This window comes from Hippoglossus stenolepis, chromosome 10 (genome assembly GCF_022539355.2).
Source record: "Hippoglossus stenolepis isolate QCI-W04-F060 chromosome 10, HSTE1.2, whole genome shotgun sequence".
Classification (NCBI taxonomy): Eukaryota; Metazoa; Chordata; class Actinopteri; order Pleuronectiformes; family Pleuronectidae; genus Hippoglossus; species Hippoglossus stenolepis.
This window is the reverse complement of record NC_061492.1, coordinates 570,483-590,285: the sequence shown is the minus strand read 5'-3', so window position 1 is coordinate 590,285 and position 19,803 is coordinate 570,483. Positions and strand designations below refer to the sequence as shown.

Here is a 19,803-nt window from a genome sequence, read left to right as displayed (position 1 = left end):
TATAAAGATGATCGATGATTGTGTAAGACTCCTCCATGCACACACAAGTGAGTCATGGAGTTCCACAGGGTTCTGTCCTTGGACCGATGCTCTTCACCTCATATCTGCTCCCTTTAGGCAACATCATCAGAAAGCACCTCGTACGCAGACGACACCCAGCTGTACATATATGAAGCCTGATCAATCTAATCACTTCGTCCAACTTCGAGAAGGTCCCAAGAACATCAAGGTCTGGACGACCCAGAACGTCTTACTTCTAAATTCAGACTGAGCTCATTGTAATGGTCCCTAAACATCTGAGAGAAGCACAGTGTGACCAGATAGTCCCCTTGGTGTTAGCTTGGCCCCCAGCTCCACTGTGAGGAACCTGAGTTAGGACCAGGACATGTGACCCACATATAAAACAGGTCTCTAGGACAGCCTTCCTCCACAAGAACATTAGGGACATCCTGTCTCAGAAGGAAGCTGAGAAACTCGTCCCTTTGTTCCCTCGAGACTGGACCAGTGTGATTCTTTATTATCAGGACGTCCCAGTAAGTCTGTTGGTCCACTAGTCAGTCGTCCATCTTTATTTACAGTTAAATGTTGAACTATTGCTTTATTACCACACACACACACACACACACACACACACACACACACACACACACACACACACACACACACACACACACACACACACACACACACACACACACACACACACACACACACACACACACACACATCTGATAGATGTGGAATGTCTTCTACTTCTTTCATCTTCATCCCAGTCCTATCGTCCCCCTCCCCCTTCCCCCTTCACAACAACAGGATCTTTGTTGGTCGTCTGAAACTCCAGACGCTGAGAAAACTGTACAGTCTGAGTGTGTGTGTTTCTGAGTGTGTGTCTTTGTGTGTGTTTCTGAGTGTGTGTCTTTGCGTGTGTTTCTGAGTGTGTGTCTTTGCGTGTGTTTCGGAGTGTGTGTGTGTCTTTGTGTGTGTTTCTGAGTGTGTGTGTATTTGCGTGTGTTTCTGAGTGTGTGTGTCTTCGCGTGTGTTTCTGAGTGCGTGTCTCTGTGTGTGTTTCTGCGTGTGTGTGTATTTGCGTGTGTTTCTGAGTGTGTTTGTCTTCGCGTGTGTTTCTGAGTGCGTGTCTCTGTGTGTGTTTCTGCGTGTGTGTGTATTTGCGTGTGTTTCTGAGTGTGTGTGTCTTTGCGTGTGTTTCTGAGTGTGTGTGTCTTTGTGTGTGTCTTGGATCAAATTACTGAAGTGTTGATGGGTTCACATGCGGTCACATGTTTATCTACATGTTTGAAAGTGTGTTATTACACACACATGCACACACACATTCACACATTAATTTGAACGCGTCTGATTTCAAAATCTTCAGTCTCGAAAATCGTCAGCCTGTCGGAAGTAGTGTTTCTCCTGATCCAGCAGAGGGCGCTCACTGGCAGCTCGACCTATCGTGTGCCCTCTTGACTGATCAGTAAAGTAAGTCAGTAATGTTACGTTGTTTTTTACGGAAGTGGAGGACGCTAACAAGAGCGGAACAATCACGACAGCAGAGCGTCTGGAAATGTTTGTGTTCCACATCTGAGACGACAAAGTAACAAACTAATAAAAAGGCTGTTTGTCGACTTTGTGGGTTAGGATTTAAAAATCATTTAACTTTAACCTAAATATTATATATATATATCATTTCATGTAAGTATTTCTTTGTGTTACCTGGGTAAGTCGGCAGAGTCTTGACGTGTTAGTGAAATAACAGAGCCGGCTTCAGTTTACATTGGAAACTTTAGTTTTCTTTCTCTGCTGCCGTTCATAAGAAGGTTACGTTAAAAAAATTATGAAATCCGTTAAATAATGAATCTGCACTTAGCGCTGGTCCCAACTTCCTCTGTGCATGGAGAATAAAGTTTAGAAGATTCAAACACGACGTTCTGACGACACAACAAACAGACACACAAACTCACAGGGTGGGACTTCATCTCCATCAGGTGGTCGAGGATCCGAGTGACCGGGAGGTTCTGAGGATAGAGGAAGGTTCAGGGGGCTTTAAAATACTGGACACAGCAACATGTACACAGCAGAAACAACCAGTTAACCAGTGGCCAGTTAACTAGTAAACCAGTTAATCGGTTAACCAGTGACAGGTTAACTAGTTGACCAGTTAACCAGTGGCCTGAACTGTGACAGTGTTTTTGATGAGATGTCTTTGTGCAGAGGAGGAAGAGATGAGGATAACAGTCGTTAAAGTATCGTGATGATCCGGTGAAAGGAATGAAAAGATCTGCTGCTCTCAAACTGGTTTGCTCGTCCCAGCCTTAACATGCAGGTGTCTATGTCACCGGGGGTTTGGGTTATGTCTGTGTGGAGGCAGAGTTTGGTTTGATGAATGGATTATTTGTTCATTCTGGACTTTTAACTAAAGGAAACACGTTTGCTTGTTTATCTCGAACCTTCAGAACATCACAGCTGCAAACTTTGTTCACAGAAACACTTTGACTCACATGCTGTTTGAGCACCAGGTTCTTCACTCCCTCCATGACAAACTGGGAGCCGGTATTCATCACTCTGGAGAACAGTCTGCAGAGGAGGAGGAGGAGGAGGAGGAGGAGGAGGAGGAGAGAAGGGAGGGAGAGGGAGGAAGAGAGTGAGACAGAGAAGAGGAGGACAAGGTTAGGCTGGTAGTCTCAACACAAACCAAACAAAATCTCTTTTCCATCAAGATTAGGAAATTATTATCTGGGAAATTTGTGAAAATGCAATAAAAAGTCCAACTGATTTACGCCAAAATTCTTTCTTGGCCACGTCTCACCCTTCAGCACATTTCAAATCCATTCAGTAGTTAACAGAGCGGCCGAAAACACAAACTCCTCAGAGGATGGAAAAATGACGACATAACCTTAAACTGTGGCAAAAAAACATTCCCACATCAGGAATATAAAGGTTATTAAAAGGAGATTAGAAAAGTGATTTATATGATAATGATTCACTGCCTCACTTTAGAAATTTAAAAAGACGAGAAGAGTTTAAAAAAGAAAACTGAATCCATCAGACTTTTAAAGACTGGATGATGAACGCTGACTTTTTATTTGGACTAAATCAGAAGTTTTGGAATTTGATTTTCCAGGTGCCTTGCTCGATCAGAAAAGATCATATTCAAATCACATTTCTGAGCTGTACAGAAATATACAAACTATTAGCACTGATGATCGTCACTAACTTACCCCATAGGTTTCACTCCACTGTTGCCGTAGTTGGCCGGAGTGGCAGCCATCTTGGTGAAGGCCCTGGAACAGGTGAGATGGAACAGGTGAGATGGAACAGGTGAGATGGAACAGGCGAGATGGAACAGGTGAGATGGAAGAGGCGAGATGGAACAGGTGAGATGGAAGAGGGAGATGGAACAGGTGAGATGGAACAGGCGAGATGGAACAGGTGAGATGGAACAGGCGAGATGGAACAGGCGAGATGGAACAGGCGAGATGGAACAGGCGAGATGGAACAGGCGAGATGGAACAGGCGAGATGGAACAGGCGAGATGGAACAGGCGAGATGGAACAGGCGAGATGGAACAGGCGAGATGGAACAGGCGAGATGGAACAGGCGAGATGGAACAGGCGAGATGGAACAGGCGAGATGGAACAGGCGAGATGGAACAGGCGAGATGGAACAGGCGAGATGGAACAGGCGAGATGGAACAGGCGAGATGGAACAGGCGAGATGGAACAGGCGAGATGGAACAGGTGAGATGGAACAGGTGAGATGGAACAGGTGAGATGGAACAGGTGAGATGGAACAGGTGAGATGGAACAGGTGAGATGGAACAGGCGAGATGGAAGAGGTGAGATGGAACAGGCGAGATGGAACAGGTGAGATGGAAGAGGTGAGATGGAACAGGCGAGATGGAACAGGCGAGATGGAACAGGCGAGATGGAACAGGTGAGATGGAACAGGCGAGATGGAAGAGGTGAGATGGAACAGAGTACAGAAACATCTGGAACTAAATCTCTTTGTAAGATTATCGTGGCTAAAAGATTCACTTTAACAAGAAATAAGAAATAAGAAAATAATGATCAGTCAAGTTCCTTCTTTGTTTACTGTGAGTAAGAACCTGTGTCACAGCGGAAAGAGGCACTGCAGTATTTAAACTATGTTATCATTAACAAGTATTATTAATATGATATTAAATGAGTAAAACAGTGGTTATACTCATAGAACAGTTACAGTCTTGTATTTTATCTGACAATGTAAATTGAAAGTGAGTTTGAAACCATCAATAACAAACTTACTTCCACTGTTTGATGTAGTTGAGAGGTGAAAGGTCACAGCCTGTGTCCAGTAACGCCGTCTTGTACTGCTCCAGGTCAGACTGCAACACAGCAAACAGACATGAACAACCTCCAGAGAGAAGCAGGGAAATCCTGAGGCAACACAATCATCACACAATCACACAATCACCGACTGATTTCAAAGGAGAAAATGAAACTTCATCATCAACTGTTGCTGCTCATTAATATGAATTAATCATCGATTAGGGAACGTCTGGGATCCGCAAACTGAGCCGGGATCAGTGGACGCTGGCTTTTATCACACAAGCCAACGTGGTAGTGGAACAGGAGGCTGCTGGTTCTCCTGTTTGTGGCGAGGAGATTTGTCCTCAGGACAAACGTCTGCCTCAGGGCGAAGCTCGGCTTTAAAAACACAGGTATGTGTTGTTTGAAGTTTTCCATTTAAAGAATAAGTACACACTCTGCTCTGTCAGTTTGGGGCAGCCACGGGATTTCAGTTCCTCCGTGATGTGCTTCTGTTCCTTCACCTTTCAATCTGTCCTTGTATGTTTTGTGCTTGGTGGTGAGTAGGTCCCGTCTCCTCTGTACGACCCCTGAAGAGACCACGATGACTGAGATTCTTCACAAACAAAATGTAACTCTGTCCAGGGTTGAAATAACTGAAAGTTATTGTGACAGCACTGCATCAACAGCCACACCAACTCAAAGAATTTCAATAACGCAGGTTTCAGCAGCGAGTTCAAGTCTCACCAGTTTGACTGAGGGGCCTCTCTCCCCCAAAGAGCAAAGTGAACCCAGGAAAGTTTGCAGTGTATAAATAGTAGGAGGAAAACATTCCACTCAGTCCCTCTTTCCAGGCCACAGGTAGTGAGCATGACGTCGTGTGTCTACAGTTTCTCCTTCGCTCAGGAGCTGACTGGCAGCTCAGTGGAGCACAGGGATTACGCTGCTGAGCCAAGTGAGTGTGTGTGGTTTGTTTTTGAGGACGAGAAACTCCAGCAGCACTCTGGAGACTGTGCAGCAGATAGGAGGAGAAACGGGTGAGACAGAGTTCTGAGGGTGAGACAAACAAAGAGCGCTGGTCACAGAGGGGGGGCGAGGAAGACGGAGAAGGAGTGGGTGGTGATGGAGGGTGAAGCCGGACTGATCCAGCTCTCAGGAGGATGAAAGAGAGGGAGGCTTGTTGTTTCTGGCAGATGGAGGAACTGCCCCCCCCGTCCACCAGCAGACATGTGAACAGATGCTGAGAACCTTAATATGAAGTGATTTTCAGACTGTCCGTCCCCTCACGTCCACAGAAGAGTTTCCACAGCATCTGTTCTCCAGCAGCCACATTTAGACTGAGATTGTTTCCTATCAACGATATAATGATGTGTAATAATATCACATTGGAGCTGGGGATATGACTTCAAGTCAATATCACCATTATTTCAAAGTTTTACCTGGATGACGACAAATGAACGATTAATTCACGTGGTCCATCTTCATCACCATCAAACGGCACAATAGCAACAGCAGGAGAAATAAAGGACCAATCGATGCAACACACCCACAAACCTCCAGCCTGTGAGGAAAGAGAACTGGACTTTAGATAAATAAGCTTCTGAAACTCTGCTCCTGGCACTTCGGTGTGAAAGTGCTAAAGATGGAGAAACTTTCCTAGACGCTGCAGTCAACTTCGTCTTATTTTACTTTGACATGTTTGATTAAGCCAACTTTCAGGTTTATGTCCAAATCAATGTGTGAAACCTTGATAACACAGCAACAGCACAAACACTGTGAAGCCAGTCTCCTTCAAGCTGAGACTCATTCAGCCCAGAGAGAAACACAGTGTAGAAAACACATCAGTTGTCTTCAGCACACAAACACCAGAATCTCTACGTGAACACACCGACTTTACCTCTTCGTCCCACAACTGATGTCACTGACCATAAATAACCCAGCAGGAGGTTTCATTAGTGATGAATATCCACAACTCAAAGACATTTCTTGCTTTCATATGTTGGCGAGCGATAGATTTCACCAATGTTGAATTGAAACAGATTGTTGAAATGATTTTTGCAGGTGTAGCAGCAGAGCTCTCTGCCCACACCAACCACTCACTGCTTCTGAAGGTCTGGGAACTTCACCGGCCTGGTTCAACACGTAGTTCAGAAAACCTGCATCAATTCATGTTAAGACTCCAAACAGCAAACTGATCTAAATCACAGGCCCTGTCACTTCACTAATGGATGAGGGGGGGTTTCTGCCAAACTAAATCAGAGCCAGCAGCGCTCCCTTCACGGTGAGTAACCAGGTCTCTGCTTCTCCCAGAGGAACTTGGCGCCTTGACTCGATCATCTTTGTTCGATCACTGGCTCATAACAAACTGTGGATATGGTGGAGCCAAGAAGATGCTTCTCATTGATCAGAATAATGTGGTTGTGAGGACCTGCGGGCGCAACAGACGTGAAACCATCTGTCTAAACCATTTCTACTTTCTACTGCCAATCAAGCGTTGAGTGAAGTAAGCTTCCCGTGTGCCGGTGCAGTGTCGATGAAGAACCCTGGGAAGGATGACGGGAAGAACTGGATCACATCTGGGACGACAAACCAACTTTAGTTTGTCGTCCAACGACACAAATCTCAAGAGGAATTTCTGACATCAACACAAGAAACCACCAAAGTCTGATGCTTCACAGGTTTCCAGCTAAACGCTGCAGTCTGATAATCGGCCTGAACTGACATTTAGCTTTCCTCCACTTCTTTAGATGGAGTTGGATTGTTTTGTGTCTCTGCTGCTGAAGTCACTTTCACTTGAATACAAAGTCTGTGTTAAACTGTGTAAAAGCGTAGGAGACGAGCTGTTATTCAAGCAATACATGCACATGCTCAGTGCACGTGAGTGGTCATGTGACGTGCGCTTTAAGGCGTGTTAGTGTGGATGGGGATTAAAACTGATCCGGAGTGAAAACGCTTGTGTGGACAGAGATCGCTTTACTTTGAAAACATCCTTTTCAAAGTAAAAAGTCGTAGTGAGGACATAGCCTGCGTCTGAAGCTTTAGTTTCTACAGAAAAATATATAATGGTGCAAAAGTCAGTGGTCAGCAAAAACTAAAACAAATGTCAAACTCTAAAAGCTCTCACTCTCTTGACCTCCGTAACCAGAGCGAGACGAACAAGACGACTCGCTCCGACTTCAGACCCAGAGGCCTCAGGCTTTATTCTTCTGTCCCGTAATGAGAATGAATGTGCTGCTGACCTGAGGTCAGTCTGGTAACTGCAGGTAACGGTTGGTTGTTTGTCTGTATCTCAGCAGGTTTTCATCACAGGGGAAATGTGCATTCAAACGTACAGAGGAGTGTTTTGATTGGTCAACAAAAGATATATGTAGATCATGTGACATCAAACTAAACAATTGAAGTGACTAAAACACAACATTACTTCCTGAGCTTTCACCCTGATGCTGACTGTTTGAGGAGAGCTGCTCCATCTCTTCCCTCCACAGAAGAATAGGAGTATTGTGGTGTGATGTGGTTTTAATTTCCCCGTCCTCGGATCCTCTTACTTTCCTCAGTGTCCTGGTTTTGTTCGTTGAAGTAAACACTAAACCGCAGGAAGATCACAGAAAGTTCCAGATCCCCTTGAGGTCTCCTCTTCAGTATGAGGCTATATTTTGACTGAGCCGAACCACAAAAAGCTTCACCTCACCGTCTCACCGCTGAGTAATCTGCCTTCACACAAGTTCAAATGCAGCCAATAAAATACTCAATATTCCCAGTAAAGAGAAAAAACAACTGCGGCAGCCAACTCACATTTCTCTTCTCTCACAGGGCAGAACTGTGGGGTTTGTTCATTGTTGTCAGAATCCAGGACCAAGCGTAAGAGACTATTATAAAAACACTCTTTAGATTGGAATCATCTGCTGATGTAAACGTCCACGTCCGACTTCTCTGTGTTTGATTTTCTGTCATTCTCGATTTTGCTGCTTTGCAATGTGACCTTTTCAGCAGCCGACCTTCTGAGAGGCCGACCTTCTCTGAGCCAGGAACAGTTTTCACAATGTTCATAAAGTCTCGGAGCAGATTTTTACAAACATCAGGTGAAACCATTGAGTGCAGAAGATTAACAGAAGATTTGATCATTAAGAATGGAAACTTTTCACACTTCAATGTGCCAAATCCCAGCGTTAGCACCACGAGCCTTTCAATGAGAGACTTCCACTCCATGGAAAAGATGAGACCCATTGAACCAGATTTAGCTACTTGCTAATGTCCATTACTAATAAAAATTAATATAAATACAAGCTCACAAACATCCAACACGTCAAGCATGACACTCAACCCTAAATAATATATAAACATTAAATACTCATGGAGCTTGTTTCATTCTTAAATGAGTGATAAATCAAAAGATCATCGTGAGCCTCCTGTCAATCTCCAACGAGTCATGTGACTGATGAGGACCAATCAGGAAGAGAACGTCTGCGTCATCGTTTACTAAAGTCTCAGTTTCTGTTCAGACTCAAACACAAACCCAGAGTTTTCAAACTGAAACGAGATCAGTTCACACGAGTCTCTGATCCAGAGGCTGGAAACGTCTCTGGATGGACTGAACCATGTCGTGCTTCCAGCTGAGGATTCTCTCTCAGGCTTCATCGCTGATAAATGTAATAATGATAAACCTTATTTTGCGTCTGATGCTTTAATTGAAAACAGTCGTCTTCCATAACGTGTAAAACATGGAGTGACAAGATGTTAAGTTTGGACCTTTGATGTATTATTGGTTTTTGTGCCGTGTGAAGGTTTTTAAAAGTCGCACGACGACTAGAAAAGTGTTTTTAATGAGAAGATGATCTCATTGAGTCGAGAACAAGTTCAAAGTCCCATCAGATTAAAGAAGCGTGAGGATTAGTCCTTTTGATCAAACAGCGGACATCACCATACCAACGGGACCACAGACCTGTCGAAGCAGCTCTGCACTCGACTGTGCTCTCTGTTCGCTGGTCTCAGGGGAGTGGTGTTTGTGCTCTTGTTGTGTGTTGGGGTCAGAAGGTCGGCGTCTCCCGAGGGTCCATCTGCGTCGCTGTGGCTCGACTCGGAGAGAACAACCGAGTCATCGGAGCCAAGCGGCGATGGGATTTCATTAAGTTGGTGCAGCAGCAGTTTAGAGTCACACACTGGACGTTTGTCTCCGTTCACTCTGCTCCGAGTCAGATGTGACGACGATGGTGATGACGGCTCCAAAGACGCCAGCCTGTCCACATCCACCGGGGGCGGCGGTTTGGAAACACGCTTACACAGATTTTAAAGTCAAAACACATTGTTTGACATGGAAAATATCGGGATTTGGCAAAAATAAGTCAGTTTAAGGAAGAGCCTGACTTTACTCATGGATAATGTTAGAGACAGTGTGTTGTCATAGCAACAACACCGACAATTCATAGAGTCCAACTGTGATATGAAGCGTAACGGACACGAGAAGATCCTCAGAGCTTCAAGCTGTTGTATCAGGACAGTCTCATCTTTCTGCTCCTGACATCTAACCAGAGATTTTTACTTGGACATTGTAATTGTATATGTAAAGTGTCTAATGTGTCTGAAACCTCCACTGGTCCATGTCTGAATCATCAGCGTCTCACCTCTGGAGGAGCCTGCGGAGCGGTGATGTAGTAAATGAGGAAAAGTCTCATTTTGTCTTCTGGGGTCCCGGCTAAAAAAAACACAAACATTTACACACAGTCAGTTTTCAGTTGTTCTGTTATATGTGAATAGATGAACAGATATAGAACATTGGATAATTCAATGTGTAAAGCTGCTCTGGTTTCAAATCTCTACTGGAGCTGAACCTCTAAACCAGCACATCGTCTCCATTCAGAGAAGTCCTCCTCCATCCTCTCCTGACCCTCAGCTGCCTCTCCTTACTGCTCGGGAGCACCATGACTCCTCAGCCCCATGCTCCTCATCCCCGGCTCCTCAGCCCCATGCTCCTCAGCCCCATGCTCCTCAGCCCCATGCTCCTCAGCCCGGCTCCTCAGCCCCATGCTCCTCGGCCCCATGCTCCTCGGCCCCATGCTCCTCGGCCCCGGCTCCTCGGCCCCATGCTCCTCGGCCCCATGCTCCTCGGCCCCATGCTCCTCGGCCCCATGCTCCTCGGCCCGGCCTCCCCCGGCTCGTCGGCCCCATGCTCCTCGGCCCCATGCCCTCGGCCCCATGCTCCTCCCGCTCGGCCCCATGCTCCTCGGCCCCATGCTCCTCATCCCCGGCTCCTCGGCCCCATGCTCCTCGGCCCCATGCTCCTCGGCCCCCTGCTCCTCGGCCCCCGGCTCCTCGGCCCCATGCTCCTCGGCCCGGCTCCTCAGCCCCATGCTCCTGAGCCCCATGCCCTCGGCCCCATGCTCCTCGGCCCCGGCTCCTCAGCCCCATGCCCTCGGCCCCATGCCCTCGGCCCCATGCTCCTCGCCCCCGGCTCCTCAGCCCCATGCTCCTCAGCCCCATGCTCCTCAGCCCCATGCTCCTCGGCCCCATGCTCCTCAGCCCCATGCTCCTCGGCCCGGCTCGGCCCGGCCTCGGCCCCATGCTCCTCGGCCCGGCCTCGGCCCCATGCTCCTCGGCCCCATGCTCCTCGGCCCCGGCCCTCGGCCCCATGCTCCTCGGCCCCGCTCCCGGCCCCATGCTCCTCGGCCCTCCTCGGCCCTCCTCATCCCCAGCTCCTCATCCCGGCTCGAGCCAATGACTTCCACACCTAGCATTGTGTTAACCACTGAGTGCCAGTGTGTGTGCGAAGTGTGGTGTGTGTGTGTGTGTGTGTGTGTGTGAGTGTGAGTGTGTGTGTGTGTGTGTGTGCGTGTGTGTGTGTGTGTGTGCGAGTGTGTGTGTGCTGTGTGTGTGTGTGTGTGCGTGTGTGTGTGCTGTGTGTGTGCGTGTGTGTGTGTGTGTGAGTGTGTGTGTGTGTGTGTGTGTGTGTGTGTGCGTGTGTGTGTGTGTGTGTGCTGGTGTGTGTGTGTGTGTGTGTGTGTGAGTGTGCGTGTGTGTGTGTGTGTGTGTGCGCTCACCGTCTGGGTCACTGATGATGTCCAACAGTGTTTTGTCGAGAGTCGACTTGCTCATCAGTCTCTCTTCATACTCAAAGTAAACGTCCAGTTTCCGACTCTGAAAAACAAAGAGCTCAGCTCAGTCGTGTTGAGTGAATCTTCTCAGACGAACACGGAGACTGTTGTGTTGTTGTGTTGTTGTGTTGTTGTGTTGTTAAAGATGATTCAGACATGAACTGTGTAAAATGTTATCTGGACATTTTCTGAAGTTTGTGTTTCTAACACGTCCGTCACGTGTTAGAAACCTCATCAACACGTCCACTCGCTCTCTGGGAAGCTTCCACACATTGTCCTGCTGTCTCCTCACATGGACTCACTCTGACATGTTACACACATGTTACCAGGAGGCTGCAGGAGAAGATCCAGAACATGTCCAGAGACACTGACTCAGACATTTGTTCTCACACACAGAACCTGCAGAACGTGTGAGGAACATGTGAGGAACATGTGAGGAACATGTGAGGAACATGTGAGGAACATGTCTGGACTTCAGTGCAGGTTTGAAAACAGCTTCAGTCACATTTACAGAGACGTCTCTCGTGTTTCAGCGCTGGTGTATAAATCGGTGTAATAAGAGTTTTCTCTGGTGTGAGCGGTGAGGGCTTCGTACTTTGATGTGATCGAGCACAGCCGTGGCAACGTTGGTGTGAAGGTCGATCAGTCGTTTCTTCTCCAGCAGCTCCGGCAAAGAGCTGCAGAAAAGACATGACAGAAAATGTAAAACTTTTGCCCATGAAACCAGGTGAAGCTGCTTCTTAATAACCAACACTAACGCAACACGTTGTAATCAGAAACCAACATCTGCGTCTGCTCTGTTTTACAGTTTGGATGAAAGTCTTCATACAGATGACAGAGACGATTGGCGAGTGAGGAACATACTTTCATGGTTACAGATAAAAACAAGTGTTTGAATGGTGGAAACCAGAAATCTAATCACATGTTCCCTGGCTCGCAGCTCAACCTCAACTCTCAGGTTTCATGGAAATTCATTTGTACTCATGTTATTGAGAAAGCTGCTGAAAGACGACCACAGACATTCAGTGAAGGAGGTGGAGCAGAAGAAACAACAAAGTTTCCCTGAGGTCAGACACCTTGACGTGACCGAGCAGCTCGAGAGTCGCGAGGTGACATCAGACCTCCAGCTCCTTTGAGAAGACACGGTACGACTTTCTATTTCTACGCCTCGACACACTTCACCGTCCGGACAAAGGTTTTAGCTCCGTGTCTACAAACTGTTTATATAACAGACTCCAATGTGCATGAGCCTGGAACCTGTATTCTCTCAAATGACCAGCAGAGGACGACTCCACTGAAAAACAAGTCCGTTTCTATAGAAGTGTAATGATGGAGGACGTTTGTCGTACCTGACGGCCGAGGTTAGCTTAGCTGTGTTGTCTGATAGCATGCTGATGGCTCCTTCATCCTCTCCCTCCAAACCCTGCACACACACACACACACACACACACACACACACACACACACAGACACACACAGATTAACACAAAGCTCAAAGCTCTTTCTGTTCTTCTTCTTGTGGCTAATTCGTTTTTTTAAGTCTCCAAATGTCCATCTTACATTTTCTTATTAACTCTTGACTAGATGATTTGTTTTTGTATTTTCTTCTGTTGCTGCTACAGCCATGATGCATTTCATATCTTATGTAAAGCACTTTGAATTGCCTCTCTGTTCAAACCATAGACTGTAAAAATGTACGTGGCAAAGGCAACGTGGAAGAGTCTGAAACCTGTCTTCTGTGTACTGACCAGCAGGGGGCGACTCCACTGGTAGTTTCTATAGAAGTCTATAGAAAATGACTCTACTTCTCACTTTATGACGTCAGTAAACATTTTCCTCAGGAGTTTTTGTCTCAGTCTCTAGTTTCAAGTCTTCTTCAGTACAGCTGATGTTCATTTTTATGATTTACTGTAAATCCAGGAGACATCGTCCAACTGGACAACAAGACTGACCAGCCTGCTGCGTGTGTGAACTTGTACTTCTATCTTTGTGAGGACATTTTGGCCTAATTGTCAAAGAGCTGTTTGAGGTGGAAGGTTTTTTAGGATTCGAGTTAGAATGAGGTTTAGGTTGTGCATTTAGTTGTGATAGTTATATTAAGGTAAGGAGCGAGGGAATACATTGTGCTAATGAATGCTCTCACAGATTGTGTGTGTGTGTGGTTGTGTGTGTGTGTGTGTGTGGTTTTGTGTGTGTGTGTGTGGTTGTGTGTGTGTGTGTCTCACCATAATGCACTTCAGCCGTTTGACCTCGTCCTCCTGCGCTCTGTAAGTGTCCAGCTCCTCCTGAACCGACTCCGCCACCTCAGGGAAGGGACTGTTGACACAGAGCGCCGCTCAGTCCAAGTCTAACCCGTCAACCCACTTCCTGTTTACAGCAAACCGCCTCCCAGTTTTATCTGGTCTTTTCTAGTCTTGATGACACTTTACGGTTTATTGTCATTCACACACACGTTCATACAGTGGGCAGCACTTTTTCTATGAGGGGCCATTCTGGGTTCGGTATCTTCGGCTTGCAGATGGGGAAGACTGGGATCGAACTGCCGACCTTCTGGTTAGAGGACGACCGCTCTACCCACTCTGCCACAGCCGCCAAATAGTCAAAACACAAATTTTAAAATAAGTCATGGACTTTATCGTTGATTATGAAACGATTATTTCAATTCATCCCAAAATATAAAATGTTGGAAACATGTGAATGAAGCTCGAGTTAAACTTTTCAAAATAGTCAGATGATATTCCAGCTGAACCTTCTCCTCCTGGTGAACTGACCTGCCCTTGTGTTTCTGCCAGAACTTGTCGGCGGCGGTCAGGTCGTAGGTCTTCCTGCTCTTCTTCTTTGGTCTGGCGCCGGCAGATGGCTCCACCCCTGCGCCCTCCTCCATCATCACCCTGTTCAGATGGAAGTCCTGGTGAGAGAAACCAGAGCATCCATTTCACCTGATGATGCCTCTGACCTTCCTAGAAGTGGCAGGTTCCAGGACCAGGGAGTAATAATCACAAAACCACAATACGGTTTTCTCTAATATGAATTATTAGTTTAAGGAGCTTAGGTTTTCACCCCTGTGCGTTTGTTCGCCTGTGAACAACTTGGTGGACGAAGAGACGCGACTCAAGAGACTCTTTGGTGAATCTGGACAAAATGAGCAGATCCAGTCATTTCAAATAACTGTTGAACATCTTCGTTGTTTAATCAGACAATACGGAGGTTTGAGCTTTTCTACAGAATGAAACCTGACTGCTGTCGGTTTGTGAGGGAGAAGGCTCCAGTCTGAAACACCACTGCACCAATACATCAAAACCAGTCAGCGGTTCGGATGCTGTGGCCTGTGATGCATTAATGAAAAAATATCAGATGGTTTTGAACAGTGTCACATTGTTTTACCTCCGAGCAGAAACTTCACGAGCCAGAATAAACTCAACACAAAGGAAAATTAGGCCTGAAGACGAAAATGACACTAAACGACTCAGTAAGTGGTGTGTGTGTGTTACATAACACATCATAACACATCATAACACATCATAACACGTCCATGTAGCTCTGCATTCCAGGGCTGTCAGTTTGAACCTCAGCACCTCACCGGCTGACAGCACCTTGGCTCTGCATGAGTTACTGTGTGTGTTTCAACAGAATCCCTGACGCACACACACACACACACACACAAAATGAGGATAATCCACCGCTGAAAATAGTTCCCAATGATTTCTCTGTTTCCTCCTGTTTGTTTGATCTCTTTCAGAAAATTACTCTAAAAATACAAAAGATATATTTGTGTGTTTTTACAGATGTACACGTTACTCAGGAATCAATAAGCTGCTGACGGAGCAGGGAGGTCAGAGGTCACAGGGACCCACCCTTTGTGAGGTGAGTTGATGAGTGGCACCGACAGAGGAAACACATTCATATTATTATCAGAAACACACTGTTGATGTGAACGAGCAAAGGACAATGTGAATCAGTTTCTTTCTTCAAAAACAAATGATGTAAAAACTTTTCATTCATGTTGCAAAGAGAGAAACTTCTGCAACTTCTTCTATGCATCAATACAAACTCACCAGGACGTCATGGATCAGCGCCTGATAGGTCCACGTGTGGTGGAGGGGCGTGGCCATGTCCACGTTACGATCAGCCAGAACGAACAGAGGCCTCTGGAAACTGGAGTCAAAGGGTACGGTTACACACAGAGACAGAGCAATGCATCATGGGAAGAAGAGTTTGATGCCGTGTCATTCAGTTTCATTCTTCAGTTACAGGTGTGAAGTACCTGAACTGTCCAGCGGCCATGTTGTCTCCAGTGAAGAGGCTGTTTCTGGCGTCTCGCAGGTTCTCACGGAGCTTTTTGTCCAACTTCTACAACACACACACACACACACACACACACACACACACACACACACACACACACACACACACACACACACACACACACACACACACACACACACACACACACACACACACACACACACACACACACACACACTTGTATTATATAAACCTGTGAGTTAGATGTATTATTAACTCATAACAAACCATTATTAGTATGAATGAGTTCTGCTCGCTGTCAACATCCTGACAGGCAGAAATATTAAATATGTCATTATGGTATTAAAGTGTATGAATCATCAACCCTAACCCAGATGTGGGCTGTTCAGTGGATGATGTTAAATATCGTTCAACTCACCACAGCGACCATCTCTGCTGCGTTTCCTCTGGGACAGCGGATGATCGGCACCGCTCCTGATCATGTGACAACACACATGTAGAAAAAAAGATTCATCTCATTGGACACATGCAAATATTTAAAATGAAATAAAGAACTCGAAGCTGAAGCTACATCTTCTATTATTTAAATAAAGGAGACAGCGCAGAGACAAAGGTTTTGTCTGAGACGTTCATGTTTGTGTTGGAGGTTGAACAACACATGAATATAAATCAGCCTGGACACTGGAACCTGTTCTGGACTCAAATAATCTGATTCTTCTTTGTTTGGACATTTTTAAACTGAGACTAAATCAGAACAATCATTCTGGTCCTGGATTAAATACAAACTAAAGTGAACACTTCCCTCTAGTGGACTCGACCAGTAACATACTGAGATTTCCTTCTTTTACTTCAGCTTGAGATCAGATCGTAAAACCTGCAGTGGAGCCGTGGTATCAAGGTCCCTTCTTTGGCTCCTCATGTCGACCATCTGTATTTATGGTCTGTGGGGCCGACACAGAAATAACCATTCACACCCACGGGTCATTTCGAGTCTCCAGTTAAGCTGCACTTCTTTGGACTGTGGGAGGCAGGTTTGAACCCAGAACCCTCTGTGAGGCTAACCGCTGTACCACCGAGCCACCCCTGGTGTATGTTCACCCTCAGAAACAAACTCACCCAGAGTGACGAAGAAACAGAAGAGACTGTCCACGATGGTGTCCATGATGGCCTCCATGTCTGTGTCCTGGATGTCTGCTCTGTTTATGGCTTGAAACAATTAAGTGATTATGAGCATAGTTGTCAACACTAATGGTGTGTGTGTGTGTGTGTGTGTGTGTGTGTGTGTTACCGTGGTAGGAGATGAGCTCCTTGTTTTGGTGACACAGGATGAACATGTCGTCTTCCAGGGTGATGAAGTTCAGGTACTGATCAAACACCTGAAATGATCAGACAGTAACGTGACCACTGGTCCAATGACGATGTTAACAAAACTACACTAGAATCTGTTCGATTCCATGATTCAGACCAGTTTGTCTCAATGAAAACACATGAACATGTGAAGACCCTTGTTGCCGTTGTCAGCGTCTCCAGGAAACTAGTGACAGACTGTAAATAAAGATGGCCGACACGTCTCCACTTCCTCCTGTTGTACAAACATGAAGACAAACTATCCTGCACACAAACGCTGCCATCTTGTGGTGATTTACAGTCAGAGTCTGTGCGGTAGTGATGGTGGAGTGGAGCCGAGGTATCGTGGTCCCACCCACACCGCTCTCAACCAATCAGGGGTCAGTCTCAGCTGTCAATCAAGTCGTCTCAGCTTGTTTTTATATCATTAAATAACAAATTAAACCCAAACTGATCAGAAACACTTGAACAAACATCAGTGAGATAAGAACGACCTGAAATGACAGAAACATCGTTACAAACATTTTTTTAACGTCTACTATGATTTATTTTGTTTGGTCCCATCTGCTAACATGGAGCATGTTAATGAGCTATACTGCAGTCAGCCACCAGGGGGCGATCAAGACCCTTTGGCCTCTGTATTGGGAGCTGTCATGTCGTCCATCTTTATTCACAGTCTGTACTCCAGACTGAGGGTTCGCACTAATCAGTCGGACTAATGAAATGATGGGCGTAACCATGGTAACCTTGGTGACTAGGGTGACAGCATTAGCAGCCAGAGCTGCACTGGCGATGTCCTCCAGTTTACTTCTACTGATGGCAGAGATGAAGTTCAGGTAGTAGGACTCATACAGCTGGTTCCTCAGGTCCTACACACACACACACACACACACAAGCACGTTGAGAAGCTGTCTGTCAGGATTTTACACCAGGTGTGTGTGTGTGTGTGTGTGTGTGTGTGTGTGTGTACCTGGCATATCCTGTCAATGTTCTCCTCTGTGGGCATGACGAAGTAGATGGCTGGTACGTCTGGGATAGGATCTCTGTCAGAGTGTAGCAGACTACACAGACACACACACACACACACACACACACTTCACTTTCTGTACTCAGAGTCTCGGACAGTTGTTATTTACGGTCTGAAAACCCTTTGCTGGTTTTAGGTTCCGGTCAGAGTGAGTTGGTGTGTGAGTCTCTTACAGGTGCAGGGTGATGCCCATGTCCCTCAGCTCCTTGACGGACAACAGGGGGGAGATGATGTCCTGACCAAACCGGTCGTATATCAGCACCTACACACACACACACACAGTTGTGTTAGTCTGCTGGTCAACATGGAGGAAACTGCTCTGACTTCTTCCCGGTGCTGAGGGCGTGACTTTGACGTGCCGGTGTAACCACAGTAACCATGGCCGCCCCATGTGTAACGTGTGTGTGCGTGTTGCCATGTGATACCTTCCATACTGGCTCAGCAGCTGAGTTCTTCAGAGGAGGAGCGTTGAAGTTCAGCATTCGCTTCAGGGCGACTGCAGGTACCAACACAGATCATCAGTCAATCATCTCAATATCTAATGTCTTCATACAAATATGACGTCATATTCGCTGCCTAACGTGAAGGGTCTGACTCTGGTATACATGTTGGTGTTAAATCAAAGACCAGATCAAAGCCAGTTCTCCAATGATCACGTGCTTTGATAACAGTGACGCTCAGAAACATGTTTAGATTCAAACGGAGTAAAGATGACGTTTCAAAGTGGAGCGCTGTTAGCTGTTAGCAGCGGGTTAGCTTCAGCCTGCTCGTTCCTCCCTCAGCAGCTATGAGCCGGTTAGCTCGTCAGTTAACTAGTTGTGCGGTTCGTTAACTAGTCTGAATGAGGAGGCGACGATCAGCTGTTTGATTCTGTGGTGAAACACAAACACTAGTTAACGACCGGCTGCTCGTTCAGAGGATGCGGAGCAGGTAGTTAGCTGGTTGAGTCAGCTGGTTCAGGCCGGGAGGTCTAGAACAAACCACCGGCTTCGTTAAGGCCGCGCGACTAGTTACCGTCACCGCGTTAAATCAGCGGAACCGGAGAAAAGCGTTTAACGGACCTGTCTGCTTCTCCCGCACCGAGGCCGCCATCTTGGATGATGTTGTGATGACGTGTCGGTCAGAGAGGAGGGAAAAGGCACGAGCTCTCACTCTGCTGCTGTTTTCTGAGACCAGTCCGTCAAAGATGAGAGAAGTGGAAAGAGGTCTCACTCTGCTGCTGTCTGCCCGTTCAGAGCTCTCACTCTTTATTACATTCTAATGTGTTTAACTAACAAATAAAAGTGACAATAATAATCACACAAATCAAATATATACAAGTACTTCAAAATGTAGCTTGAGTATGAGAATATACTTAGTGATATTCCACTTCCGGTAAATGAATCCTATGAGCTAATGTCTTAAAGTTCTAATCCAGCAGCACAACTCCTGACAGAAAATCACACAAAACACTTTGATTTGTTCCGATCAACAAACTCATCCTTTAATAAACCAGCATTTCAATCAAACCCCTGAATTCTGGAAAGATAGAAATAACAGGGTATCAGTCATTTTATTTTGAAATTTTATTTAAAAACCCTTTAAAGGGGACATAGCATGCCCATTTTACCACAAGTTGATATGGTTCCTTGGGGTCTTAATGAAATGTCTGTAACATACTTTGGTCCAAATACCACAAGGATCATTTCAAACAGCACCCTTTTTTTTTTAATTTTCCAAATCACATAATTAAATGTCCCCCTCTGCCCATCCCTACTACAAGCACACAAGCAGACAGACAGAGAGAGAAAGAGAG

General features: G+C 46.1%; 1 protein-coding gene across 1 annotated transcript in view; it reads right to left on the bottom strand.

The window, feature by feature from the left end:
* Nucleotides 1–19,177, bottom strand: part of scfd1 (sec1 family domain containing 1) — a 20,444-nt gene extending 1,267 nt beyond the window's left edge. The window contains exons 1-20 of the mRNA XM_035168816.2: nt 19,070–19,177; nt 18,434–18,504; nt 18,182–18,270; nt 17,952–18,042; nt 17,728–17,850; nt 16,923–17,010; nt 16,751–16,840; nt 16,053–16,108; nt 15,633–15,718; nt 15,424–15,523; nt 14,140–14,276; nt 13,594–13,684; nt 12,718–12,791; nt 11,964–12,045; nt 11,315–11,411; nt 9,902–9,972; nt 4,281–4,360; nt 3,216–3,278; nt 2,496–2,571; nt 1,959–2,012 (exon numbers count right to left, since the gene is read on the bottom strand). Of these exons, the coding sequence (XP_035024707.1) occupies nt 1,959–2,012; nt 2,496–2,571; nt 3,216–3,278; nt 4,281–4,360; nt 9,902–9,972; nt 11,315–11,411; nt 11,964–12,045; nt 12,718–12,791; nt 13,594–13,684; nt 14,140–14,276; nt 15,424–15,523; nt 15,633–15,718; nt 16,053–16,108; nt 16,751–16,840; nt 16,923–17,010; nt 17,728–17,850; nt 17,952–18,042; nt 18,182–18,270; nt 18,434–18,504; nt 19,070–19,100 (1,650 nt within the window). The 5' untranslated portion in view covers nt 19,101–19,177. The remainder of the gene's footprint in view (nt 1–1,958; nt 2,013–2,495; nt 2,572–3,215; nt 3,279–4,280; nt 4,361–9,901; nt 9,973–11,314; nt 11,412–11,963; nt 12,046–12,717; nt 12,792–13,593; nt 13,685–14,139; nt 14,277–15,423; nt 15,524–15,632; nt 15,719–16,052; nt 16,109–16,750; nt 16,841–16,922; nt 17,011–17,727; nt 17,851–17,951; nt 18,043–18,181; nt 18,271–18,433; nt 18,505–19,069) is intronic.
* Between the last annotated feature and the right edge of the window lie 626 nt (nt 19,178–19,803).